This window comes from Chionomys nivalis, chromosome 17, assembly GCF_950005125.1.
Source record: "Chionomys nivalis chromosome 17, mChiNiv1.1, whole genome shotgun sequence".
In the NCBI taxonomy this organism is placed as follows: Eukaryota; Metazoa; Chordata; class Mammalia; order Rodentia; family Cricetidae; genus Chionomys; species Chionomys nivalis.
Genome location: NC_080102.1, coordinates 41,787,015 through 41,814,982, shown reverse-complemented (window position 1 = coordinate 41,814,982; position 27,968 = coordinate 41,787,015). Strand labels below are relative to the sequence as shown.

General features: G+C 52.1%; 1 protein-coding gene across 2 annotated transcripts in view; it reads left to right on the top strand.

The window, feature by feature from the left end:
- The first annotated feature begins 3,089 nt into the window (after window positions 1-3,089).
- Phf21b (PHD finger protein 21B) overlaps window positions 3,090-27,968 on the top strand; it is a 70,822-nt gene continuing 45,943 nt past the window's right edge. Inside the window, exons 1-2 of one of the 2 annotated variants that reach the window (XM_057792480.1) lie at window positions 3,090-3,496; window positions 4,354-4,419. In XM_057792480.1, the coding sequence (XP_057648463.1) occupies window positions 3,443-3,496; window positions 4,354-4,419 (120 nt within the window). In that variant the 5' untranslated portion in view covers window positions 3,090-3,442. Of the gene's footprint in view, window positions 3,497-4,065; window positions 4,167-4,353; window positions 4,420-27,968 lie in introns of those variants that run through there. The other variant, XM_057792481.1, reaches the window with a different exon arrangement.

Genomic DNA, 27,968 nt, shown 5'->3' with positions numbered 1-27,968 from the left:
ATATTTGCCTAACAATTCACAGCAGTAGCGACATTACAGTTATGAAGTAGTAACGGAAATAATTTCATGGTTGGAGCAAGGGGATCACCACAACATGAGGAACTGTGTCAAAGGGCCACAGCACTAGGAAGGCTGAGAACCACGCACGAGGACCAACACTCAGAAGGAATTTGAGATTACCCTCTGTTGCACAGCAAGCTCCATGCCAGCGGGAACTGTCCCCCGGCCCAAGAAGATGACGGAGATGAAAAGGAAGATGGAAACAAAGAAGAGAAGGGGGAGAGAGAAAGATTTTGTGGCATCACAGAAGATCCCCTCTCAGTTGTGTGGTTGGGTCACCATCAGGGCCACCATCAGGGGTCCCATCAGCCACGGGCGCTCACCCCGCATGGTAGCACAGGCCAGGCCTTGTAGTGTCTCCTCACAGATCCACTCTTCTGAGATGTTGTTGGGCAGCTGACTGGAAAGGGCCATTAGCCACTGGAGAATTCCCAGAAATCCTTCGGGACACGGAAGCAGAGTCTCTGGGTTCTGAATCCTGCGTCCTAACATCGTGTTATTTTCCTGTGGAAACCAGCGTGGAGGTTCTTCAAGAACAGAAGAACCAGGCAACCTAGAGTACCACTCCCAATTATTTACTTGAAGAAATCCAAGTCAACCAGTACTGAGATACCTGCCCACCAACATTTTAAGTCTTAAAATTAGCCACGGAGGGATGAAGAAATGTGGTAGTTATGCCCAAAGGAATTTTATTCTGCTGCAAAAATAAAGGAATTACATCTTTTGCGATATTGTGGCTGGGACTGGAGTTTATCGTGCCTGTAGAAGTACGACTAGCTACTGAGTGCGGTGTGGTGAGAAAGCCTGGCCAGCCTGGGCTAGCACAGTGTGATAGCTACTCCTTGTCTCTGTCCTCAGCTTCTCATTTGTCTTGTCCCAGCCCTCATGGTCTCTGTAGTACCTTCCTCATGCCCTAAGCAGAGCTGGGCAGCCACTGTGAGCCGGCACCAGAGCTTGACTGGACTTCTGCCTTGGTTCCTGGCCTGATCCCAAGGCTGTGCTGAGACTAAGGGGGATCCTAATGAACGACAGAACTCATTCACTCTTCTCAGGAAAGGTCAAGAATCATAGAAACTCTGGACCAGGAACTAGAGATGGCAACCAGCTGCATTACTTGCTATACACAGGAAGACCAGGAGTGAGTGTGATAGGGGGCCTTGAGACGGGGTAGGACTGGGAGGGGAGCAGGGTCTGGAACTGCTGTTAGGGGTTCTAGGCTCGGCTCAGTGAATGTTCAGTGCATGTTTCAGATGCTAGAAGCGTGAAAGGCTGTGTGCAGAGGCTGTGCTGTTCAAGCCCTTGGATGACCACTGGCGACGAGAGTCGCACGCCAGGGTATTATAGTAGCTCATCTACAAACAACTGTCCCTTCCACAGTCACGGAGTGAACCTTGGTTCCGGATCCGCACGGCTCCTGTGGTGGTTTGAGTAATAATGTCCCCTGTAGGCTCAGATGTTTGAATACGTGACCCCAAGTTGGTGGTGCTGTTTGGGTAGGTTTAGAAGTGTGGCCCCTACTGGAGGAAGAATGTCACCAGGGCCAGACGGTTTCAACTGGACATTCCCTGGTCATTCTCTTGTTTCGGGCTTGTGGTTGGAGAGGTAAGCCCTCAGCTTCTGTTTCTGTCACCTCTCCTCTGCCATGATGGACTCTTATCCCTCTGGAAAGGTAAGCCCGGACACATTCACAGCTCTAGAAATGGCGCTAATACTGCTCCTCTCCGCAGTGGGAGACATTGTCTTGAACTGGGTCTAACCCAGAAGTGGGAGGAACTAGTCTGATCTCATCTTAGTCATCTGTGACCCACGCTGCATATGGCCCTAACAACACTGGTGTTCTGGTGTGTGTGTGTGTGTGTGTCTGTGTGTGTGTGTGTGTGTGTGTGTGAGAGAGAGAGAGAGAGAGAGAGAGAGAGAGAGGGAGGGAGGGAGGGAGGGAGGGAGGGAGGGAGGGAGGGAGGGAGGGAGGGAGGGAGGGGAACTGATTTCTGCTGAGGGATAAAGGGAATGTGTAGAGTGTTGGCACCCACTGAAGGGGTATTTCTGACTGTGTGAGCCTGTTTTTTTTTTTTTTTTTGGTTTATTTGTTTCTCCCTCCCTTTTTTCCTTCCTTCCTGGTGACCCATGGAAAGAGTCAGTTATGAGTCGCCAGCAATTCACATTTACTCTGACACGGAGGCCCCCCTTTCTCCGTGCCTCTTTGCAACATGCTAGTGTGCTAGCGCCCAGCAGGGCACAAAGCCCCCCCTCCCCGTCCCCCCCCCCTCGACAGTTATTGATGAGGACAGGAAACTCCACCGCCGTAATCTCGACTCCGAGACGTTGACCCCCAGCTCTGGAACTGGGAGTTCTGAAACACCATCTCCTCAGCGTAGTTACGACCGTCTTATGTCACACTGACCCAGCGTGTTTACCATTTTTAACAACTGTCTGAAAAAAAAAAAAGTCTAGTGACATCTGTTGAGAGTTTAATTGTGAGTGTAAAAAAATCATTAAAGGGATAGTCAAGAGATCAGTTTTCATAGTGTTTAAACACCACGGCGGCCATCAAGTGCGGGGATTCTAGCGACCGGACTAATTTAGTATCTTGAGTCGCAGCGCTGGGCGCGCAGGCGGGAGAGGACGGGGGTGATTTCAATGAAACCGGAGAGCGAGGCGAGGAGGGGAAGTGGAGGAGGAAGGAGGTGCGAGAAGCAGTTCGGTGGCATCTCAGATTGCGGCGGGAAGTGTCGCCCCCGGAGTGGGACCGCGAGAGTATTCCCGGTTCTCCAGGCTCCTGGATTCAAACCGAGGAGATAGTGCAGGTGCCCCGCTTTGACAGCCGCGACTTTGCGCTCCACTCAGTCGCCACTTTTGTTCCCGGGGCTCGGTCGCCGGGTCGCACGCAGTGCGCACGCGCGGACGGGGCGGGGCCCGCCGGGCGGCGGGTTCCCGGCACCGCCCCCTGCCGCCCCGGCCCGCTCCATCCGGGCACTGCCGAATTAGCATCGTGCCGAGGCACAACTTTGCCGCGGCCCCAGCGAGATCCAGGCGCGCGCGCCGGAGGAAATATAGTCCCTACCAGCGGTCAGCTGGAGCGGGCGGCGGCAGGGCGCGCGCTGGGGGGCTGCGCGGGGCTCCCGGCGCCGGGGAGCCATGCGCCGGGAGGCGCAGGCAGCCCGGGCAGCCGGCGCAACTTAGCGGCAGCCGGAAGAGTTGGGCGCAAGCTCGCCTTTCTTTCCCCTCGTCAGCCCCCTTTCCTGTCGGCGCTGCAGGGGGGCACTAGTGTCCCCCAGTGCCTGGACGTCGGATCCGAGCTCTCCCGGTCTGGTCCCTGCTGAGCAGCACAACTTCCCGCGAGCTCGGGCCAAAGTAAGCGCAAAGTGCTGCCCAAGTTGTGGCGATGGAGCTGCAAAGCCGGTCCGAGGCGCTCGCGGTGGAACTCGCGCGCCACCAGGTAGGTGGTCCGGGGACCTGGGTCGGAGAGGAGTTGGACCCAGGAGGAGGCTGGAGGGACAAGAGTTCTGTATCTAACTCTTGGTCACAGGGGTGCTCGGGAGCAGGCCCCCTCCTGGAGCATGTCCCGGGGCCATGTCCCTTGGATCTCCTTGTCCCCGTAGCTTCTGGGCGATCCTGCACTGTTTGTAGGTCCAGGACGCGTGGGACCCCAGCCCGGCGGCTTCTCTGTCGCCGCCCGGTTTGCACAACTCGGGCACCGAGGAAGGGGACTCTCCTAGAGCTCTCTTGGGAACAGGGTGCATGGACAGGCCCGCTCCCAACCTCCTGAGCCGGGCCCAACCCGGCACCGAATGTTGGCAAAAGTAGTTTTGGCGATTGTGACTCAGGCGAGCGGCGCCGTGGCCGGTGCCCGAACGGTATTGCGGCGTGCGCGTGTATGTGTGTGTTGGGGAGATTAGGACGCGACTTGAATATTTATGAGCTTTGCTCGACACGGACTCGCCGTGTTTACTTGGCTCTTTGTTCGTCCCCCCTCCCCCGGCACACACTCTCACACTCACTCGCACCCGCACCCCGGCCTGCAAACTTGCACGGCTCGGGGCGCGCCGCCGGGTGGCCTCGGCCCCCGCCCCGCCCCGGGAGCTGCCCCAATGAGGCGGCAGCCACAGGTAAGCGGCTCCGCACGACATTGCACGGTCGTCCGTGTGCGGGACGCGGCCACAGAAACTTGGGGCGCACTGCGGCTGGCCTGGCCCGCCTGGCATTGGGTGGTGGGGGCGCGAGGATCGGGGCTCACCTGCCACCCCCCCAACCCCCGGGCGGCCAGGCTGAGCCCACTCCTCTGTGTCTCCGTAGAACGGCGACCTCAAGAAGCAGCTCCACGAAAGGCAGCCACGGATCGCAGCGCTCAGCGACAAACAAGTAAGGAGGGGGCCTGACCTCCACCGAGGACCGGGGCCCAGGGAGGGTCGCCGGGCACTTTGGCAGCACCCTAAAAAGTGCCCGAGCGGGCGCCGCACACACCGACTCCCGTGGGGGTCTGGCTGCATTTCTCAAAGTTGCTGCCCTCCCTTTCTTGATAAAAAGAGCTGGTTGGTGGCGGTTGAGGGGAGCGTGAGGCTTCGGAGGCCGCCCAAAGATCCGCGCCGTACCTCCGAGGCGCCGGCTGCCCGGCGTCCATCTTGAGCAGTGGACATGTTTTGGGAACGTGGACATTCCCCTGCGTTGGCATCCCCCGATCCCTGCTGCGGTGGGAGGGGGACGAAAGGGGACGACAATTTGGGCCTGCACCCCAAACTCCTTAGAAGCCATTTCCGCGTGGCACCGCCGGCCTGGTCCGGTGATCCCTCTCCTGGCCGGCCCCCTCCCTGCCGTGCCATCCCGCCGGCCTCACTTTATTCTCGGAACCTGAGGCCAGCTCCCGGGGAACAAAAGAAAGGCGCCCCCAGGACCCCCCCAGTTCTGACCCAACTTGGGTGTCTATGCCTAAAAGGGGATATGGAGACCCGCCAGGAGCTCCAGCCATGGGGGTGTGCGCCCGCCGCCCCCTCGGCGAGGAAAAGTTGTCCATTGTGAGTTAGTTGCGCTGAGCTCAGCGCTCCAGGTTTCAGCACCACGAACAGATGCCGCCGCCGGAGCCCGGCCGGCCGCGCGCCCCCGCGCCCCTCCCCCTCCGCGCGCGCCCCCGCCCCCTGCGCGCCGCCGGCCGAGAACTTTGAGCGGTACAGCCAATGGTGCACACGGGTCTCCGAGGCAGCAGGCGGGGGCGCGCCCCTCCCTCCTCCCTCCCGCCGCCAGCACCCTGGCATTGCTCTCGCTTCCTTCGGAATGCCGCTGCCCTCCCCGGACAAGGGCAGCCCGGGGACCCTCGCCCGGCCGGCTCCCTTCCCCCAGCCCGTGAGGGTCCCCCCCTCCCCAGCGGCCGGCCTCTCTAAGTCCCCCGGGAATATGGATTGACTCGCAGGCCTGTGCTCCAAGCCGAGTCTTTAAAGTTGCAAAGTGGTGGGAGGGGGCGTCCTGCTGGACCTGTAGGCCGGGGAGTCAGGCATTTGCCCCTTTCTGTCGGAGCGGGCCCTTGCACCCCTCGGCTGCGCGCCCCCGTCCGTGAGTGGAAGCTTCCATTCCCGCCGGAGGGGGGCCTGTGCGCGGCCCCGGCGAAGTCGGGGAGTTCGCGGGGGGAGGGGACCCAGGCCCGGCATTACCATTTTGATTGCTTCGATGCCATTTTTGGAGGGGGAGGGGTTAGAAGACCCTTCCTCGCAGAGCACAAAGATGTTTAATCACTGTGTAGAATCAAACCACATACTTGAAAAAAAAATCTTAACAACAAACCCGGAACAGTGTGATAGCCTGGGTAAAACATGAAGTTGTGGAGTCTTGGGCTCGTAGTAGAAGATTTAAAAGGGAAAGCAGTGCTAGGCGACTCTCTTCACAACAATGTCTCTTTATGTGGGTGCTTCGAGGCTGTAGTTTCACTATCTGAAGTGGGTCTTTTCGAGATTCCACGCGATCGTTTCCTCTGTATTGTGGCAACTATTTCAGGGGCTGTTTAAATTTTTATGATAGTAAATGAGTAGCTATTTATTATCCTGAATGCTGGAATTTAGATAAGGCTACAAAGGAAATCTTTGAAAATCCTGTTTGAAGCTAGAGCTTGCCGCTGGGAGAGGGAACCAATCCTTCTACCCCCAGGACGTCTTTGCCTTTAAATTTGAATTCGGGAGTATTGCCTGCAAGCGAACAGTGCCTCCATCTTTTTTGTGTGAGTGCTTTAAAAGAAAGAAAGGAAGCCAGAAAACTTTTGTTCTCTGGCCTTTTAAAAATGTTTCTCGTTTAGATGCCTAAAAATAACATCTGGTAGGCAGCCAGGGTTTGGCCCGACCATCGGAACTTGTGTTTGTGACCGCAAGTCTGCTTTTCTGTTTCTCTTTGTGGCCTTTATATAACAAGGGCTCATAAAAGAGGGAGAGGAGGGGGCCCGAGGCCGGGTGCCGCATGCTAATAGAGTTGCCTCTCTCTCCCGTGCTGGCTGCATTGGGCTCTGAGTTCACCTCTGCGATGAGCTGGTGGCTTTAACGTTCTCTGCTGTCCCCTTGGGGACTTTGGTGGTGATTGACAGTTTGGCTGGGGGCAGGTGGATTTACAAGGTCAGAGGGGACTCCAAAATCCAGTCAGAGTTGTGAACCCGCTGGGCTTGGACGCCACAAACTTGCCCAGTAGAAGCTGCAGTACAAGAGTGAGGGTGAAATTATTTTGTAAGTCAGGTGTAGTAAAATGCATATTTTAATTCAATGAGAATTCAAAGTACAATCTCTTTAGAGTTACTTGGGGGAAGGTGTTAGCCTTTCCCCCTCCAGAGATGTCTTTCCTGTGGAATATGTTGGAATATGAAATAAAAAGGTTACGTTTCGATTAAAAGTTCACAGTCAGGTGATGAACTATATACTAAGAGGAAAGGATTGGTCGGTTACCTTCCTCCCTTAGACACACAGTAGCAGTAGGGTAATGTCCGACAGTGCCTCACCTGCAATTCCCCAAGAGTGCCCTTGGCATGGGATGGTCTGTTTTTGCCTTTCATTTACTTTGAGTAATAGACGCATATTAAAAGGACTTCTTGAAGTGGCTTGGTCAAAGGAAGGGTGAGAAATTTTGTGTAGTTTTCTTCCCATCACTGGGGGTCTTGGGTTAAGTACAAGTACCTACTATGTTCCTTGTGTTTTTGCAAGGGGAATACACACCCCCCTCCAGAAGAAGGGAGGGGGTGACCACAATAAGCAACCTGCCATGAGGGTCTTGGGTCTGGGGGAGGACGGACTCAAGACCTGCTGTGTGAAGCCTCTATTAACTTTCCCAGGGGTTCCACTCTGAGGATTTGCGGCACGTGCTGAAATGCAGTAACATTTAATCTTCATTGTCAAGCACAAGAAACACTTTGTCTAAATATCAGGCATGTCATAAATATGGGGTCTCTTCCCCTCCTTTGGAGTTCTTTGCACAGGCTTTTGAGGTTCATAGTGGCCTCACCTGATCTGTCGTCCTGCAATCCACCATGAGCAGAGTTAGCAGGGGCTCTGTCTGAATTGCCGTGGAGCTGCGGTCTGGCTAGAGAGATCCTGGAGGTGAACTTGGAGTCTGGGGCACTGCCTGATCTATCGATTTTATGGTCTCGGATTCCAAGGGGCTGTCCTCAAGTGTGGCAATAAAAATCTGTCTTCTTGAAAGGAATTATGTATCAGGAGCTCACGGGTCCTGAATCATGTCTTCAGCATGATTCACTCTCTAGGGCAGACACCAGAGAGCTGGCACCTGAGTATGTGCTGGTTTGTTCTGAGAGCACCCACCCCGAGTCCGTGGACTGAAAGGGTGTTTTGTTTTCTGAGCTTTTCACTCTAGAAAGGTCAACATCGGTCTTCTTCCCAAGCAAGAATGCCGATCTGTTTTAAAACAGTATAGTTATACGTTAAAGGGAAGGCACCAGTGAGAAAGGCCTCATGTTTCATATGCAGGCAAGTGCTTGGGACTGGGCAGCAGGCCCTGTATATGCTTGGACCCATCTCCACCAGAGCCCTCCATTGGACGGCTTTTCTCCTCTCTCTACTACCCTGCTCAGTGCTGTCCTCTCCTGGAAGATTTCAGAAGCCCTATCCACTCTGTGTTGTGGAGACACAATTCCCACCTCCTAGTCACCCACAGGGAGGTGGATGTTTTTCCTACATCTCAGGCCCCATGCCATTGCTAGCATCCGATTGAGAGCATTTTCATCACCCAGATGCTAGGCACCGCCTTCTCCCTGGCCCAGTGCCACTCACTTCTCACCTGCTTTCCGCCTGAGAGTTTCCTGTTTTGGATCTTCGTATGAACGCAGCTGTAACTATGCCTGCTTTGTGTGCTATTGGGCTTGGCTCCTTTCCCCTGCCTCCGTGTTGGAAGCTGTTTTGCTTCCTCATTCCCCTGATATTTGAATAACCTGTGAGTGGATGCAGCACACTTGCTTAACCGTTCACCTGTTGATGGGCATATGAGTGTGCCCTACCTTTTAGCAGGCATCTCTCCAGCCCCTCCTGCTGTCTTCTTCATCATAGTGACTTACATAACTTGAGCTGTGAGCTGTGCCTCACGCCCTTCATCAGGAGGCTTTCGCTTCTTAATGGAACCCTAGGGTGCCCCCTACTGTTCATTCTCTGCCAGGGGTCGTCCACCTCCTCCAGCTCTCTGAACTTGGCACAGGACATTTTGGTTGCTCCATAGTAACTTCCCTATACCCCAAGCACATCCCCACCTTTGGGAAGGACTGGGTGTCCACTGTCTTCGCCTGGCATGCTTTTCCTTGTTAGGCTGTAAGCTCCATGGAGAAGGAGCACTCCATGGGGAAGGAGGGATTCTCAGGGGGATTAGCAGTGATGATCTGATGGTTCCAGGGGTGAACAGTAGATTTTAAGAGTACATCACAGAAATGAGGGGTCCTAGAGAAAAGTGCGATGAACTCCCTGGAGACCTGACCAAGTAGGTGTGGACGGCTGACTTTCGAGGAACTTCTGGAAGGTGCTATGAGGTCCTACCGTGAGTCTGATGGCAGGCAACCTGGAGGAGGGTGCCTGTGCCCTCTGAACTCAGCTGTGACAAGGTGGAGCTGGCGCCCTGAGTAAAACTTGCAAGTTGGAGGTAGGGATGCTAATAGGCTTCCTGGCAGTTAAACCCAGAGAGGAGGGGAGTTGCAGGTGGTTGTGAACTGCCCAGCATGGCCACTGAAATCTGAGCCCAGGTCCTTTGGAAGAGCAGCAAGTACTCTGAGCCAGTTCCTCTGCCTCTCTGCCCACCCCACCCCCGTGTGTGTGTGTGTGTGTGTGTGTGTGTGTGTGTGTGTGTGAGAGAGAGAGAGAGAGAGAGAGAGAGAGAGAGAGAGAGAGAGATGTGTGTAGGTGCCTATTGAGGCCAGAAGAGGACATTGGATCCCCTGAAGCTGGAGTTACAGCGAACATGGGTGTCTCCATGAACCCAGGTCCTCAGAAAGAGAAGCAAGCACTCCTCATTGCTGAGCCAGCTCTCAAACCCCACGCGTCTTTGTGATCGGGGAAATAATTACCATTCTCATGCTTTGAAGTAGCATTTCAGGGATAAAGGGGATCTTTATAGATCTAACTATATAGCCTTGGCTGACCTCAAGCTCTGAATACTCTCCCACCCCACCCCCACCACATCCCCAGGTGCTGGAACCAAAGGTGCACAATGCCATGCTCACTAAGAATTCTACAAGAAGTTTTTGCTCTGAGAGCAGCTTGTGCTTGTTGGGAAGGTAGAAGAACAGATCTGAATACTTTAAAAGTCATCTTCTCTTAGTTGCCCATCCTGCCTTAGGGGCCCTATCAGTGTGAGTCCTGGGGGCTGTAGGGTATATGCTCACAGACACACACACACACACACACACACGCATACATACAGACAGACAGACACACACATGCATACATACATACATATAGACAGAAGCACATGCACACACACACACACACGATGTAGATAAATGTCTTTCTCTGATATAGCACATAGTCGTCCTGTCTCTGAACTTGGTTCTCACTGTTGGCAGAGCCTTACGGGCCTCTGTCAGAAACACTCCTCTTCATCAATCCCACCGGTGTTTGAAGGGCTCCTGCCCAAGCCTGGGGATGTGGAGAACTTGTGTGTGGTTTCTGCAGATGAACATTCTCACACAGCCGGGAAGGTGGGTGTGTCTACCTGCTCCTTGAGGCCCAATGAAGTTTTGTTTTTTTTTATTTTTTATTTTTATTTTTATTTAAAGATTTATTTATTTATTATGTATACAACTTTCTGCCTCCATGTATACCCACACGCCAGAGGAGGATGCCAGATCTCATTACAGATGGTTTGGAACCACCATGTGGTTGCTGGGAATTGAACTCAGGACTTCTGGAAGAGCAGACAGTGCTCTTAACCACTGAGCCGTCTCTCCAGCCCCCCCAATGAGGTTTTGACTCAAGACATTTAGTTCTCAGCAGCTGAGGAAGCAGTGAGCGCTCTCAGGTTGAGGGACATGGCTCCAAGGACGTGAATTTGCCCTGGCAGAGAAACTGGGAACACCACAAATACATGCACATGGCCTTGCAGTACTGCCTGTGCCTGTCCCAAAGAGGCTGTCACACAAGCTCTCAGTGAGTACCTCCCTACCTGATTCTCAGGGTGCTCTAGGCCTTTGGCTTAGACAGGGCTGGCCCACCCCCTCTGCTGAACAGATAAGGAAAGGGAACTTTCCTAAGGTCAGATAACAAGCACGGAGAATGGAACTGCCCTTTCTGTTCGTCTGTGGCATCCGTGTCCCCTTTGGGACATCATTGGGGATGGCATGCTCAGGACCTTGCCTCTCTCCCCAGATCCTCGGGTCCCAGGGCCTGCACCATGGCTAAGCCATTTTGCCTCTGCGCATTTGTGTGCCTGCTGTAGTGAGGGCGGGGATGGAACCCTTCCCTCACCAGGCCATTGGAGGAAGTGAGACAGTGGTTGGGAAAGTTTCACCAAACCCCAAAGTCAAGGAAAACTTCAAGCGAGTGACATTACCGCTCTGAGATTCTTGGTTGGACTCGGGTTTCTCCTGAGTGAACCCCGAATCACCAGCCCGTCTTCTACAGATTGCTGTAAGTGTGGTGTGCTGTAGCCTTTCCTGGGGGAGGTGTCCTGTGTCCTGCACTCGTCACCCCTGGGAGTAGTTGACGATGGTGACTGCTGACGGTGGCATCCTTTTCAGTTCACCCAGAGAGTTTGCTTTGATATTTTCGCCTCTCAAAGCACCTGCTGTCAGAACTCTACAGTTGATTTCAATTAGGCCTGGATTTTTTTTTTTCAGTGAGATGGCCATGATGATAACTTTGGCAATCCCTCGATGCCTCATTAGAGCTCCTGGCCACGAGGTTCACCCTGTGACGGAGTAGGTTCTCTGTCTGATGCCTTTGTCTCTTCGGGAAACAGAATCATGGGCTCAGTCTGTCTCTTTGACCGTCTGTGGGAGCTAGTGCTCTGCTCGGAAGTGTGTTGCTGGTTCTGAGGTCCCTTCCTTGGCAGCGGAGGCTCTTGATGTGCAGCAGGCTCTCTGGTTATCTGTGGGGAGAGCTCTAGAGGCCACCTAGGGTGTATGCCGGCCCATGTGACTCTCCCCTACAGAAAGACCTCTCAGAAGGCTCTCGCTTGTCTTCAAGAGGCCAGTAACAAAGGTCAGTGTCACCAGTTTTCAAACTGAGCAGACTCAAACTCTACATCAGCTCCGCCTTTGGAATCCCATTCTGTCCTGGTCATTGCTCCCCGCTTTGGAGGCTTGCATTTCTCAGCAAGAAAGTGGGAAAGTCATGCAAGGAGTACAGGAAGTGGTTCAGGAAGTGATTTTAAAGAGGCAACAGGCAGTTAAATGAGATGGTGCAGCAAGCTCTAGACTTCAGTGCCCCTTTTTTTGAAAACAGCATTGCCAGAATCCACACCTTGCCTGTTGGACATCAGTGTCCTGGAGCCCCTTCAATGTCGGATCCCTCCTCACTCACCCCTTTCCTGGCCCTCTGAGCAAGGACTGCTGGTAATTTTGGTTTTAACCAGGAGTAGGCTGAAGCCCAAAGGTGTTGAGTGACCATGGAGATCACATAGCTAGGAAGTAGAGACACTCTGGGTGTTGGCTCCTGGCTGCCAGTTCTTAAACCCTGTGCTGGAGCACAGGGTGGTAGATGGTGCTTTAGGTGTGTGTGTTGAGCCTGGAGAGAAATTTAGGTCAGAGCATGGGTTGTCCTTGTGCGTTGACAGCAAGATCGCTAAGAAAGGGTTCCCAGGTGATGCTCTCATGGCTCTAAAGTGATTCTTAGATGCCTGGTTGCAGCGGCCTTCCATGCTACCTTCACAGTAAGAGGGAAGCAGCATGGGCAGGGCCCCTGTGTTCCATCCTAGAGTTGTGTATGTGAAGTCTGTCGGCTTAGATAGATTGCAGAACTGTAGGTGAAGGTTGATGCCTTAGCCCCAGTGTCCCTGTTTGTCGCCCAGCCCCACACACTTCTTGTTGCATTTGGAGTCTGCACTTGGGAGATAGAGGTCTACAGTGGGCATGTGAGGGGCTAAGCCCCCTGAATGGAGGTGCTGGAAGCAGATAACAAGTGAGACCTCTTCCATTAGGGGACATAATGCCTGCTCTCTCTGATCCCTTAACAGGTATAGCAGAGTCTTAGGAGATGGTGGGGTGGGGGGGACTGAGGTGGCTTTGCCTAGAGGGCCCAGCAAACTGTCACTGTGAAGCTTCAGGAGGCCTTCTGCCCACAGGAAAGGTATAGGGCAGGGACGGAATAGGGGGAGTAGGAAGGAAGGAAGGGAGGGGCAATCTCATGTCATTCAGGTAGACAGACAATCCACACATGTAAACAAACTTCAGAATGTCATTAACATACATACCGGAGGCCCTGGGCTAGAACTGGGAGATGTAGCTCACCAAGTGACAGGCAGCGTCCCAGCAAATCAGAGCAGTATTGCACACCTGGATTTAATGATGCCGCTTGGGGGTGGCACGCGCGTCCTGGCAGGCCGCTAGGTGAGGGTTCTGCTCATGCTGCAGACCCCTCTCCTGCCACAAGGAGTCTGCGCTGGCTAAGAAAGAAAAGGAACATGCTAGCCGCTGGTGTGGTCGTGGCTCGAGGCTGTTGTCACTGCAGGCATGATGGCGGGTGTGGGAACTTTGAAAGGTGTGCCGAGGGCCACCGTATCTGGTTTCTTTTTTTTTGTTTTTTTGTTTTTTTTCGAGACAGGGTTTCTCTGTGGTTTTGGAGCCTGTCCTGGAACTAGCTCTGTAGACCAGGCTGGTCTCGAACTCACAGAGATCCGCCTGCCTCTGCCTCCCGAGTGCTGGGATTAAAGGCGTGCGCCACCACCGCCCGGCTTCGTATCTGGTTTCTTAAAGGTGAGACTGGGACTCGTGTGACCCAGAGTGTTGAGCACGGGGAACCGAAAGGACAATGGGGTGACACAGTTCTTAAGCCCTTTTTGTGTATTCTCTGGGGTGCCACTAACTTTTATGAGTGTGGGTGCTGCCCAGGGGCACACATGTGGGGGAAGGCTGCAGTAGCCGTGGCTCCTGAACACACTGTGACATTTACTTGTGTAGGACAGTGCTGGGTCAGCATGGTGACAGGACATGGACAGGTGGTACTGCCAGCCTCAAGCAGGTGATGGTCAAACACAGTAAGTGAAATTGGCAATTGGGGGTGGCAGGTACTCTAGCCAAGTCAGGAATATGGGGTACATGATGTGGGTGGGCCCTTTAAGTAGGGTGGCCAGAGGTTCTCATGAAGAAGGTGACATTGATGCCAAGGCCTGCTGCAGTAGGGTGGGTAGGCGACTCTTCCCATACCCTCTGGGCTGAGGACTCACTTTCTTGCATGAAGATGGCCAGTGTGGCCAGAAGACAAGAGAGCTGGGAAGGATTGGGTGTCCCTCTGCTGTACGACACCCCTTCCCCCTTTAAATCAGCTCCTGGCCCTGCATGCTGGGCTCAGCTTTATGGGGGTCAGGGTTAACAGCATCTGAGCCTCACACAAAGGCTGGACGAGTTTGTGGGGGTACTTGTGATGCCAGTCACCCCTCCATCCTAAAGGAGAAAAGGCCATGACTCAGGCTAAGGCCAGCTGCTTCTCTCATGTGGAGATCCAGGTTCAGACTTGCTAAGGCCTTCAGGGTTCTCTGATGGCCTGGTGGTAACCTGAGTTCCCAGACTTCAGATGGGGAGGATAGACCTCAGCATGAGAGGAAGCAGGCTTCCAAACACTCCTGGCCAGAAGGGACTCACCTGAGTACCAGCTTTCATACTCCCTGCTCATCCAGAGCCTCTCTAGGGTAGGCAGCCACTTATTCTCTCAGTCAACCCTTTGATAACTCCAGTGGGCTGAGCCACAGCCTAGAAGTGGCTTCCCTTCCTCACCTCTTGTCCCCTGCCAGCATCTCATGGTGGCTACTGAGAGAACATGAGGGCTGACCCGCAGAGGCTCTGCCAGACTCTGACGTGCTTGGAGGCTGTGATGTGTCTGGGCTTCCCAGGTGTACCTTTTCTGCTGTCCTGGTATGAGCAAACATGGCTGAATGCAGCGTAACCAGAGAGGTTGCATAACCGGAGGGCCGTGGAGGTTCCTCAGGGGTGTTTGCCGTTTAGCTGGGTGAGTGGGGCTCTTTAAGTGAAATAGACTTCCAGCTCTACCCCAACACTGAGGCCCAGGCCAGCATACCTAAGTTATTTTATTAATGCATTCTGCTGAGTGGACGTGAATGGGCAGCTTGGCCTCTCGTACTGTGGATCTAATTATAAACACAAGGGACGGCACCAAATAAGCCGCCTTGGAAGGAGGAAGAGGCTGGCAGCCAGGGGTAAAGCGGCCTTTAATGAACTTCCTTGGTACTTGTATCTTAGCAACACATTTTATTACATCCCAGTGCGGCTGGACTTGTGTAGTAATTTATCCCCCCCTCGTGCCCCAGCCCTGGTGACTCAAGAGAAGAATGTGTGTGTGTGCCCCTCCCGTGCTTTCCTAAGGCTATGTTTGCCTCTTTTAGGGTTTGTTTACTCTGTAATGAAGATAAACTTGCTACTGGAGGTCCAGACTCTAACCTGGGGTTGCCACACAGAGGGGTGGCATCCAGTGCCTACAAGGTGTGCAGCCCATCCAGAGATGGGGTCCCGCAAGTGACATGCACTGCCTTGTAGACTTTCTGATGCTCACTGAGCGATCCCTGGGCTGGAGTATTTTTATCTACGCTTCGTTCTTACGATCACACTCACTTGGAGATGGCCGTGGAAGTGGAGATGTGTGTAACTTCTGATTTAGCCGCGGCAGCCGCCTGCAAGTGGAGAGTCATGGCAGAGAGGTTCCTGATAGATGGACCCTGTAGAGAGGTCTCCAGGATAGAAAGAAGGGCTAGTTAGGGTGCCAGACTACGGTTGTCCAGATCTCAGAGACTTCATCCAGTTACTGTCCTCTGAGCTGCAACTGTTCCTCAGCTGTGTGTGTTCTGGGGCCACGGTATCAATACAGTTTGGGGATTTAAAGCAACAGTGTGCTAGCTAATGGCTCTGGACACCAGAAGTCTGAAATAACCTACAGAACCAAGTTTTCTCAAAGGCCCCAGGGAAGGATCCTCCCACCTCTCCCAACTTTGGTTCCTGGTGTACGCCGTCCTGTAGACGCTTTGCTCTAGGCTCTGTCTGCATCTTCACAGGCTGTGTTCCCTCTTTGGTGGTCTCTGTCATTTCTCTTCTTTTGGTTTGTGTTTTTGTTTTTGAGACAGGGTCTCATTTAGTCCAGGCTGGCTTCAGACTCTATGTTGGGGATTGAGTGATCCAGGGATTTGTGCATGGCAGGCAAGCTAGTACGTACGGATGGAGCTGTGGCCTCAGCCTGTTGCTCTTCCACCTATTCGTGGTCAGATTTGTTCGGTTGTGCCATTGTCTTCCTCTTCTTATGGAGACACCAGTCTTTTGGGTTTGGGAGCCACGCTGTCTTAGAATAACCTCAACAGAGCTAGGTGTCAAGACCCTGTTTCTGATTAAGGTTCTAGGTAGACATGAACCATGGGTGTCACTTCAGCTGGGTACCTCTGTGGGGTTATAGGTGAGGCATGCCCTCCTGTTAGGAAATGGGGATGCCAGGCTTGTGCTGACTATACTCTTGCTTCTCTGTCACTGTCTGTTCTTTACAGGGAGTGCTGAGGTGGATAGGCTGCTGAGCTTCCTTGGCTACGGACAAGATGCTGGCCTGATTTTCCAAACCTATTGTTTGGTAGTGGGTTTGAATATTTGAATGAGGAGCTGGGGAGCTGGCACCCGGGTAACCCGGCATGGGAACCAGATTGCTGTTTATGCGAGGGTCAGTGCCAAATGGTCACCCCGGTTGTTGGTCCTCCTGCTTGACCAAGAGGCTGAGATTTTTAGTCAGTTTCTGGATCTGGAATGTCGGGGTGAACCCTACCACCTCCTTAGCAGATGAACTTGGAGTGTCACAGAATTGGACAGGCACGAGAACTGTGGTCTGGCAAGGAGCCTGGGCAGGGCTGAGAGGCCTCGTAGAGCCATCTTGATCCCCCCACTTCTCTGCCACACTGTCACTCATCTTGGCTTTCCTGTGAACAGTGACTGCCACATTGGAACAACGGAGGTCCCAGCTGGTGGGAACGGGAATGGGCTGAGAGCATTGAGTTGGGTAGGGACGGAGCTGGCTGGGCTCATTTACCCATTGTGGTCATGCTGAGGGTTCAGTTCATGCCGTGTAAGCATGCCTCTCAGTAAGCCTGTCCCTGCAAGTGTCCAGGATTATGGGATAAGGCTATTGCCAGTATCAACAGTGGTGAGACAGGAACTGGGGACAGATCTGACCGGAGGGCTGTGGGGAACTGTCCTTCCTTTTCCTGAGCCTGGGGCTGGAAGCTCAGGTAGCTGTGGTTTGAATAGGTGTGGCCCCCAAAGACTCATGTGTTTGAATGCATGGACCATAGGGAGAGGCACTGTTAAGAGGTGTGGCATTGTTGGAGGAAGTGTGTCCCTGTGGGGACAGGCTTTGAGGTCTCATATATGCTCAAGCCATGCCCAGTGGGACAGTGCACTTCCTGTTGCCTGTGGATCAAGATATAGAATTTGGGCTGGAGAGATGACTCAATGGTTAAGAGCACTGGTTGTTCTTCCAGAGGTCCTGAGTTCAATTCCCAGCATCTACATGGTGCCTCACAACCATCTGTAATAGGATCTGATGCCCTCTTCTGGCCTGCATGTGTATATGCAGAACACTCATACATAAAAATACCAATAAACATTTAAAAGTATTGGGGAAAAAAGTTGTAGAACTCTCAGCTCCTTCTCCAGCACCATGTCTGCCTGCAGGCTGTCTCACTTCCTGCCATGATGGTAATGGACGAAAGCTCAGAAACTACAAGCCAGCCCCAGTTAATTAAATGTTCCCTTTGTAAGCGTTTCGGTGGTCATGGTGTCTCTACAGCAATAGAAACCCTAACTAAGACAGGTGGGCTAACACTGTTCCAATGGTTTACTGATGTCATCCGTGCCTGAGCTCGGACAGCCCCGTCCTGACTGAGGACTTCATTCTGACTCCACTTCTGTAGCCTAAGAGCTGAGAACACTGAGGTTGAGCCCCTTCTTTCTGCATTACCTTCTGTTCTTTTTACCACTGCACCTTTGCTCATCACTGTGTGTGTGGTGGAGGCGTCCTGCAGGGTAGCATGGGGGGTGACCCGGCAGTGACACCTGGGTTTTCTCTTCTCATGAGACCCCATGGTCTTTGCACATGTCTCTCCACATCCTAGGGGCTCTTAGGCGCTATGCTGAAGACCACAGAGACAGTGGAGTTGTGTTCGTTATCTCTGTCCTGGTAACAAATGGCCAGGGACAGTGAGTGGGGCTGAGCTGGGCATGGCTCTTTGAGGCTTCCTCTTGGACCTTCAGACTTCAGACTTCGCATCTGACACGGCCCAAACCATGCCTGGGAGAGAAGCGCTCAGTGGGTACCCACACAGTGCCTTTCCCCAGTTCCTCCGTGGGTGTCCCCTCCCAGATCCAGCCTCAGCCTGAGCTTCCCTCATGCTCCCCATCCCAGGCTGCTTTGTTCTGTGCCCAGCTCATTCCCTAGCTGTGTGTGTCACTGACAGCTTTCCTAATGATTGTTTGATCTGAGGCCACACAAGGTAAAGTCCCTCCACTGACCTGTCCCTTGTCCTGCGGTCTGCTGGAGAGAGGTGGCCTGGCTTCAGGAACCATTTGTTCCTCTGGGGCTGTAGTTTGAGTACCTTGAGTTGGATTCATGATGGACATCTTTTGGACAATCAGTCATTCACCAGTGTACCTTGAGTGACCACTGGGTGCTGGGCACATCGTCTGGCAGTGGGGTCTCATGTCCCAAGCACTGTGCAACCCTGTGAGAGAGACTCATGACAGGCCAGAGGCTGCAGAGGAGACAATGGTTTGGCTCCGCCTCCCCGCAACCCCCCCCCCATCTGCTATTATTGTCAGGTGTCACCAGTAGAAGTTTTCCCGCACCCACTTGGGGCTCGTGTGTCTCCTGTGCAGCAGCCGTCACTCACTGTCTGAGTTCACCTCCTGGACAGCCGATGTCAGAACTCAGTGAAAGTCACAGTGCAGGGGGATCCGGCAGGCACACAGGCTCGGGCCTCTTGTGTTTTCTTGGGGCACTGTGCTCGGCCCCTCCTGGACAGGTCTGTGGTACCATTCTCTCCATTTTACATATGAAGGTCCCAAGTAGAGGGAGCCTGCCCAAGGCCCACTCTATGGTGGGGATGGGAGGGAAGGAGGAAAACCAGCAGATCCCAGAAGTTTCTGCCTGACTCTTGCAAGCGTTGTTATCCACTGTGCAGAGACTTGAAGCTGTTCATTGCGATGCAGCGTAGGTGGTGGAAAACCACCTTACCATTGTTAGATGTGGTCCAGTGACCCAAGCCCGTTCACACTGCCGTGTGACTCATCTCCAGAGCTGCAAAATCTGCTAGAGCCGAAACTCTGTCCCCACTAACCAACTTTCCACCCCACTCCCATTCTGCCTTCTACATCTTAGCTTGACTCCTCTGGGAATCTTCAGATAGAGAACCATGTATTGACTTATTTCCTTCAGCAAAGTGCTGTCCAGACCTGCTCACGTGCAAACAGGAATGGGAATGTCTTTGTTTGTTTATTCATTGGTTTTTCGAGACAGGGTTGCTCTCTGTTGCCCCAGCTGTCCTGGAACTCACGCTGTAGACCAGGCTGTCCTCGAACTTGCAGAGATCTGCTTGTCTCTGTCTTCTTCTTTTTTTTTTTTTTTTTTTTGGTTTTTCGAGACAGGGTTTCTCTGTGGTTTTGGAGCCTGTCCTGGAACTAGCTCTTGTAGACCAGGCTGGTCTCGAACTCACAGAGATCCGCCTGCCTCTGCCTCCCGAGTACTGGGATTAAAGGCGTGCGCCACCACCGCCCGGCCTTGTCTCTGTCTTCTGAGTGCTGGGATTAAAGGTGTGCGCCACCAGCCACCACTGCCTGGCGATCTTTTCCTCCTCCTCCTCCTCCTCCTCCTCCTCCTCCTCCTCCTCCTCCTCCTCCTCTTTTTTGGTTTTTCGAGACAGGTTTTTCTCTGTAGCTTTGGAGCCTGTCCTGGAACTAGCTCTTGTAAACCAGGCTGACCTCGAACTCACAAAGATCCTCCTGCCTCTGCCACTTTGTGCTGGGATTAAAGACATGCACCACCACTGCCTGGCTCAATTTCCTTCTTTTTAAAGGCAGAGTAATAGTTTCCCGGGTACAAACCCTTTGTGTTATCATCAGTGGCATTAGGTTTCTTCCTCTTTTTGATTCTTTTGACAGCTGCTGCCGAGAATGTAGAGTGTAAAGACTTCCGTACATTGTGTTCCAGCAGTGGGGGTGCCAGGATATTACTTTGTTTCTCCTCCCAGACACACTTGAGAGAAGCTAGTGCTACTTGGTTGCTCTCCAGAGACAGGCCAACCATGGCCACTGTGCATCTGACTCAGTGTTGTTTGTGATCAAGGGAACCATGACTTTGATATTGTTGTCTGACAGGGAGTGGGTATCTCCTGATTGGCTCCCTCAGCTCTCAGCAAGTCTTTGCCTTGGGGGCATGTGGACATGGACTTACTTCTTCCACATGCACCGAGGTCTGATGACAGTTCCATGACATCCTACCGGATGTCCACACTGACATTGAGAATGTGGTGTTCAGGGTGTAGAGTAGCAATGGTGTCTGTGTAGACCTTCTGTTCTGTGGTTTGTTTCTTCCTCTCCCACTTGTCTGACCATCACAGGTGCGGGTGATTGGGTCCCCCTTAGCCTTCTCATTCACTAGAACAGTGGCATTTGTGTAGCAGTGTCTTGAGGGGGTGGGCACTATCCCATGTGCTAACCCATTGGAACATTTCATTTCATGTGTAAAATGCCAAGGTTGAGGGCTGGTGAGCTTCCCCAACCCCATCCCCTTCCCTCTCTCCATCCAACATCAGTCCATAGCTCATAAAAGGTGGAAGAATAGCATCTACCAACCTCAGGAAAAGGTGGGTCCTCTCAGGTCAGACTCATCCAGAGACAGGCCAACCATGGCCACTGTGCATCTGGGGGATGTGTGAGCTCCCTGTCACAGAAGAAGCCAAATGGTGGAATGACCAGGCAGGAGCTGTGGTGATGTTTGTACTTTCACAAATAAAGCTTGTCTGACTATCAGAGAAGCAGAGCAGTCAGCCACTAGTTTTTACCTCTACGAAATCCTCAGACTGAATCCTGGGCTCCTGTCTCCTCTCACCTTATATTCCTCTCTCTGCCCAGCCATATCACCTCCCATCTGCACCTCCCTAGTGCGGGGATTAAAGGTGTGAACCACCACCGCTTGACTCTGTTTCTCTTAGACTGATTAAATTTCACGTAGCCCAGGGTGGCCTTGAACACACAGCGCTGGGATTAAAGGTGTGTGCCACCAGCGCCCAGCCTCTATGGCTAACTAGTGTGGCTAGCTCCGCACTCTGATTTTCAGGCAAGCTTTATTTGTTAAAGCATAAACAAAATATCACCAAAGCAGCTCCTGGAGGACTTGGCCAGTGTTTGTGAAACTTATTTAGAAGCAGAGTCTGGGGATGCAGAGTCCCTGCATACCACCGAAACCACGTAGAGGCTCTGCGGACACACTGCGGATACATCTGCAGGTGTTTCTTTTCTTCCGTGATTGGGAGAAGATCAGGGCAATGACAGAGATGGTGGCCATGTGTGCTTGGGGATCCGGACCTGGAGCTTCCTTGTTCACACCCAGAGCCTTGACAGTTCTCCTTGGCACCAGTTCTTAGATTCCATCCTCCAACCCTTGAGCTTGTTCTTGAACCTGTTGAGGCCTCTGTGCCCTCAGTCTGAAATGGATCAAGTGCCTTGTAGGGCTGGAGGTAGAAGGACACGTAATGAGGGTTAGAGCCAGGCTCACGTGGCTTCTGGAGTGACGTGGTCTCTGCTCACATCTGGCTGTGAGTCACCCTCTACTGTTGCTGTCACCTTGGGTTCCCACTGACCCTTCTCTCTCACACCAGCCCCATATTTTCATCTTGCCAACTTTATCCCCTCAATATTTATTATTCCCGGCGTCTGTCCTCTGCGTTGCCACCGGCGTTGTTTATTCCCAAGTCTGACCTTTACATTCCCGATGCTCTCACCAACTCTGTTGCCGATGGCAGATGTTCCAGATTCCTGCCTGACCCCTCACCTGGGTGCACTGCTGGAGGCTAAGTGGGCATCAGGAGCCCCGCACACCTGCCCTCGGCCTTCATGGGGAGGCAGTTGGTTCTAGTTCAGAAGCCTCAGGAATGAAACCCAGGAGGTGGTTGCAGTGTGGTCTTTCATAGTCTGGCCTCGGATTCTTCAGCAACGTCTCCTGTTACACTGTTGACCACTTGTCAGGTGCACCAATCACCCGAGGGGGTCACTGAGGTTTCATCCAAAATGTTGGCCCCACGGGTTGAGTTTTTTTCTTTTGACAAGGCCTAGACCATACATGAAGATCCAGACCCTAGATCATCATAGTCTCATGAAAATAATTCTGGGTTCATCTGGACTGGATTGTATGGTAGTGGCAGTCATGATGCTAGTGATGGTGACCACGGTAATGATGGTTACCATAGGGATGATGGTGCTATGGTGGTGATGTTGCCCATGGTGGTTGATGGTGCCCATGGTAGTGATGGTGCCCATGCTGATGACTATGATGGTGATGGTGAACATAGTGGTGATTATAGTGGTGATAACAAGGATGGTGGTGACTATGGCGGTGCTTTTCTGGTGATAACCATGGCAGTATAACAATGATTAAAATGTGAGTGGTTGTGTTCATGGTAGTGGTGCTGCTAGTGGTTGTATTGGTAAAGGCAGCGACAGCCCCTGCCCTAAGCAGCTCTGCAAGGAAATGTGAGTCTCAGCACTAACAGAGAAGCTTCACTGAAGTCTTTTTTATGCCAGTGGCTTAAGCACTGGATGCCGGAGGCATCTTAATTTTGCCTCGTGATGGCAAATCACACTTGGAGCTTTGGTGTCCTGTCAGTGATGAAAAGAAGTGCACTTCCAAATGGCAGCACAGCCTTGGTGCTAGGGGAGGGACTTTGGAAACTGCCGTTGCTGAGACTGATGCCTTTGTGGATACAATGCTGGTGTGTGTGTGTGTGTGTGTGTGTGTGTGTGTAAAGGAGAAGCAAAAGCTTTACAATTACTAACCTCCCCGAGGCTGTCGCCTAGCAGGGAAATGTGCTGTGCTTCCAGAGGGAAATCCCATAAAAGCCCCGCAGAGCTAATGACAAGGGAACTGAAAACATCGAGTGCCCCACAGTCTGTGTAAGCCCTTGAGCAAACATGTGCCTCCCTGTCATCTAACTAACAGCCACAGCGTATCCCAGCTGGGTGTCTCGGGTGCTGAGAGTTTGTCTGTCCCTCTTCCGCCTACGCCTGTAGTTCCATTGGTGGCCATGGACAATGCTGAGGTTCTAAACAGAAGTATCAGCGATAGGGTGTATCTTCATGAGATTTCTGAAAAATTAAAGCCCTCCGTGAAGAAACAATGGGATAAACATTTCTCCCGCTCTGCCCATTAAGTTGATAAATCATGGAGCAAATGTTGGTACTCGTAAGCAAATGCAAAGTGTGCTGGGAACACCACCATCACTCCTGAGAACAGGTGGCCGTAGATCTTCCACCAAGGCATGCTCTCTATGACCGGGATGAAGGCTTCACGCAGGTCCCTCAGCATTGCCACCACCCTCCCCATCACAACAGGCCCTTGGCTGCCTGCATCTGTCTACCTACAAGTGCCTGGTGTCTCCCCACCCAAAGGAGGTCTCCCCAGATTCACCATTAGGTGCACCCACAAGATCTGACACCTTTGAAGTTTGAGAACTCCGACTCTGGTTAGAGGAGATCCTTGCCCGGGACACCTGGAAAAGTGGAAAGGTATAGATGGTCCTGCATCTTGAACCTCATTGGTCCTCTTCTTCTTGGGAGGTTGGCAGTAGTGATTATTGTGATAAAAGAAATGATAGCGATGTCAAAGTAACAGGTTCTGATCAAGTGAGGACTGATGTGATTGGTGGGAGGTGCTGATGATGGGATAATTGATGGGAGGTGATGATGACGGTTGGTAGAGATGATAATGATATGCTGATGGTGACAGAGATGATTAATGGAGGTGGTGATGATGGTGATGGTGATGATTGATGGGAATGGTGATGATGCTAATGATGGTAATGGCTGTGGTGATGATACTGATGGTGGGGATGATGGTGATAACAATGGTGATGAGACTGATGGAGAGGATGGCGAGGTGGTGATGAGTGATGGGAGATGATGGTGGTGGTAATGATAGTGATGATGCTGATGATAATTATGGAGAGATGATTAGTATGACACTGTCATGCTTTACTAGTGTCAGGGAAGGATTGAGGAGATTCCCAGATTAGGATCCCTGTGTTAGTCAGGATTCTCTAGAGGAACAGACTGATAGAATGAATCTCTATATATAGAAAGGGGGAGAGTATTCGAATGACCTAACGGCTGTGGTCCAGCTAGTCCAACAATGGCTGTCCGCCAAGGGAAGGTCCGAGCATCCAACAGTTGTTCAGTCCATGAAGCTGGGTGTCTCTGCTGGTCCTCAGCACATGCCGTAGTCCTGACAAAGTACGCTCTATTTCCCAGTGAAAGAATGGACTTGTCAGTGAGAGCTGGCAGCAGGTGAGGCCCAGATTAGGGGTGGATCTTCCCACCTCAAAAGATCTAGACCAGAAGTGGATCTTCCTACTTCTAATGATTTAATCAAGAAAAAAATCCCTCACAGGTGTGCCCAGCTGCTTGGTTTTTTAGTTCATTCCAGGTGTAGTCAAGTTGGCAGCCAAGAGCAGCAATCACTGGCTCAGGTCTAGAACTTGGAGTTCCTCCCCCACTTATGCAAGACATGGAACCCTCCTGAACCTCAGCCTGTAGAGTAGATACAGCAATAGTTTCACAAGCTCCAAGGGCTGTGCTGATGGTAGTGTTTTATCGTAGCTCAGGGCTACACTAGATTTTTCTTTTTACAAGTTAAAAATAATCTTTTTTTTTTTTTTTTTTTTTTTTTTTTTGGATTTTTCGAGACAGGGTTTCTCCGTAGCTTTTGGTTCCTGTCCTGGAACTAGCTCTTGTAGACCAGGCTGGCCTCGAACTCACAGAGATCCGCCTGCCTCTGCCTCCGAGTGCTGGGATTAAAGGCGTGCGCCACCTTATTGTAAACTAACTCCTAGGTGCAGAATCCCATACAAACGCGGTGTGTGGCCTGATGAGTCATCTTAGAAACACCACCTATGCCAAGACTGGACTCTGTCAGCAACACTCAAATCCTCCCACAAAATGACCTCCAGCCACTTCTGAAGAAACTGTCCTGTCTTTTTCTATTAACTGCTTTTCTTGAATTTTCTAGGTGTTTTCTCACCCCAAAGTATGTTTCTAGACCTGATATTTCAGTCTGATCCTATTAAACAACTGGATATTTTTAGATCCCTCTTAACCCAAGGTCCCTTATCTGTTCTGTCCTTTCTTTTTCATTTTGTGTGTCCATGTATGTGATGTGTGTAATATATGTACATATATGCGATGTATATGCATGTATGTACTTGTGTTTAATGGGTGTGTATCCATTAGTGTGATATTGGAGGACAGAGGTCATTGGTGTCTCACTCTAAACCTGGGGCTCATTTTTTGGCTAGGCCTTCTGGCCAGTGAGCTCTCCCAATCCTCCAGTCTCTACCCGACCCCAGCACTGGGGTAGCAGGTGTCTGTATGTGAGTGAGGTCATACTTGGCTTTTTACACGAGTGCTAGGGATCTGAACTCAGGTCCACACACTTGTGCAGTGAGCGCTTTTACTGTGGTCTGAACCACTCCCATGCCTGTTATCTTTGTAATTTATTTGTTAAACAGCCTGGGACATTTGAATGACAGATTTCTAAAAACTTGGATTTTGATCAGTTTTATTCTGTTGGTACAATTCAGTGTGTTCTTTTAGCCACCGCATTTCCTATCCCTAGACTCTGGCAAAGCCACAGGTGTTGTGTGGCAAAGCTAGAAACATAATAATTTGGGCTATACTTGATTACATTATAAAAGTATCGATTGTGTGTGTATGAGTGTGTTTGTGTGTGGAGCTCACAGACAGTGGGAGTTGGCTCTCTCTTTCCACTGTGTGGGAATTAAACTGAAGTAGTCCAGTGTGGCGGCAAGTACCTTTACCGGCCCCTAACTATACTTGATTCTATTCCATAGCTCCATAGCAGGAGGGAAACGTGGTTCCAATTTGATCTCAAGTGGTTGCTGTTTGAATGTCTCTGTTTGTCTATGTTGGGTTATTTTAGGCTAGATTTTAGAACATTTCATCTAAGAACAAAGTTTAAAGATTTACACACAAAAGGTCTGAGTATATAGCTTAGTGATGATAGAGACTTGTCTAGCATGAGTGGGGCCCCCTAGGTTCAATCCTCAGTAGCACAGACAGACATAGACTGACAGACACATACACATGAGAGAGAGAGAGAGAGAGAGAGAGAGAGAGAGAGAGAGAGAGAGAGAGAGAAAGGGGGGAGGGGAGGAGAGGGGAGGGGAGGGGAAGAGAGGAGAGGAGAGGAGAGGAGAGGAGAAGAGAGGAGAGGAAGAAGATTATCTGTTAGGGCTCTCTCCCTACTCCACAGTGCACTCCTGTGCGTGTTCTTCCAGGCTTGCCCACTGGCTCTGAAGAGGGGCTCCTTCTCTCAGTTTGTGCTCAGGTTCCACTAAGGAGCCTTTACAGTATGTTCATGTTCACACTGCAGCCCGCTGCCTGCACCAGTGAGTGCCCTGAGCCCAGGGCCTAGGGGTGGCCAGATTTCCCTGACAGCCACCAGTGCTGGCTAGCTTTGCAGCCCACTGCTGGGCTGTGGGAAGCCTAATCCCTCTCCTGTTGTAGATTATTAAGAACCATTCTCACCCCATTTGCCTGTGCATACATTTCCATCCAAACCCAGACTGATGTTTTCCTCTGGAGCATTGTCTCATGGTGCTGCTGGCTCCAATCCATCACAGTGTGGGTGCTGTCTCATTCTCGGAGTCTCCCCTCAGCCCCAGGAGCCTCCATCCTCATGACATCCTGCTACTCTGTAACTTACCTCTAATGAGCCACTTAGTAAGTGAGCAGCGATCTTCACGTGAAAATCCCAATTTCCAATGCCTTCTATAAGCCCCGTTAGCAATAATTCCCAGAAACAAAACCTGAAGTTAATGACAATTGACAGCCTCCTCTGATGTGGGATGCCTTTCCCTGTCTGTGTTTGTACATGGACCCTGTGTTCGTTGCTGGGCAAGTAGCCATGAGTTGCTGGATGAGAGAGTCTTGAGGGACAAGCCAAGCTGTGTGGTCCTGTGGAGGAGTTAGGAAGACATGGGCTTGGTGAGTCCAAACCTGGCTGGCAGCCCTGTATGCTCTTAGTATAAATAAACTCTCCAGCCTCGGCTTCCTCATCTGTGAAATGGGTTTAGCATTATCAGTGTTGAGGGCTTGCAGAGGAAGGTGATGGTGACCTGTGCCTACAGTTGGTGCTCAGAGCTTGTTCTCGTCCTCTTTTCACTGTTCTGTTGTCAGTCATTTGCTTCCTCTTACAACAAGATTAGACGATGACCAGACACTGCTAGGAGTGGTGTGTGTGTGTGTGTGTGTGTTTTGGGTGTCTCTCTGGGCTGTACCACAGGCTCAAAGTGGAGAGGGACGTGGTCTGTCACACCTGGCAGAACCAGGTGAGAACCAGGTAAGGCCACATTCCTGCTCCCTCTAGAATGGTGATTGGGGAGTTGGCATTTGCCAGGTGCCATGTGGGAGTCCCGAAGTCCCCAGGGCAGCACAGCCTGGCCTGGGCATTAGGGTAGTATGTGAGGCCAAGTCATTTCCGCAGCAGGGTTGCCATGGTAACCGGTGCATTTACACTAAATCTCATTTGTGGTCCACCCTTTTGTCAATCTTTTTTTCCAGATTTCTCAGAATCAATTCCCCTGTCCTTGAGCGGAGTGCCCTAGGTACTGCTACCATCAGCTCCATCGGCTCTCTTTTCCTGTTGCTCCCTGGAGGAGTGTTCTGTGTGGCTACGGGGATGACGGTCGTCCTCCCTCCCTCCAGAGGAGCACGGGTGTGGGCCTGGCAGAGACTCGATCTGAGCCCGGCCCACTCTGTGCCATCAGGACCGCCATGTATTCACCTGGTGTCTTGTTCTTGGTTTCCTCCTCTGCAATATTCACCTAAGGCCGTGTGTTCATGGCTCCAGAGGTTGTGTGTGCACACTCACTGGATGCCAGGTGCTGGGTGAGGTGCCGGGCAAATCTAGATCTGGAGGCCTAGGGCCTGCCCTCCGCGAGTTCAGAGCTAAAGTGGAGGCAGGTCTGTG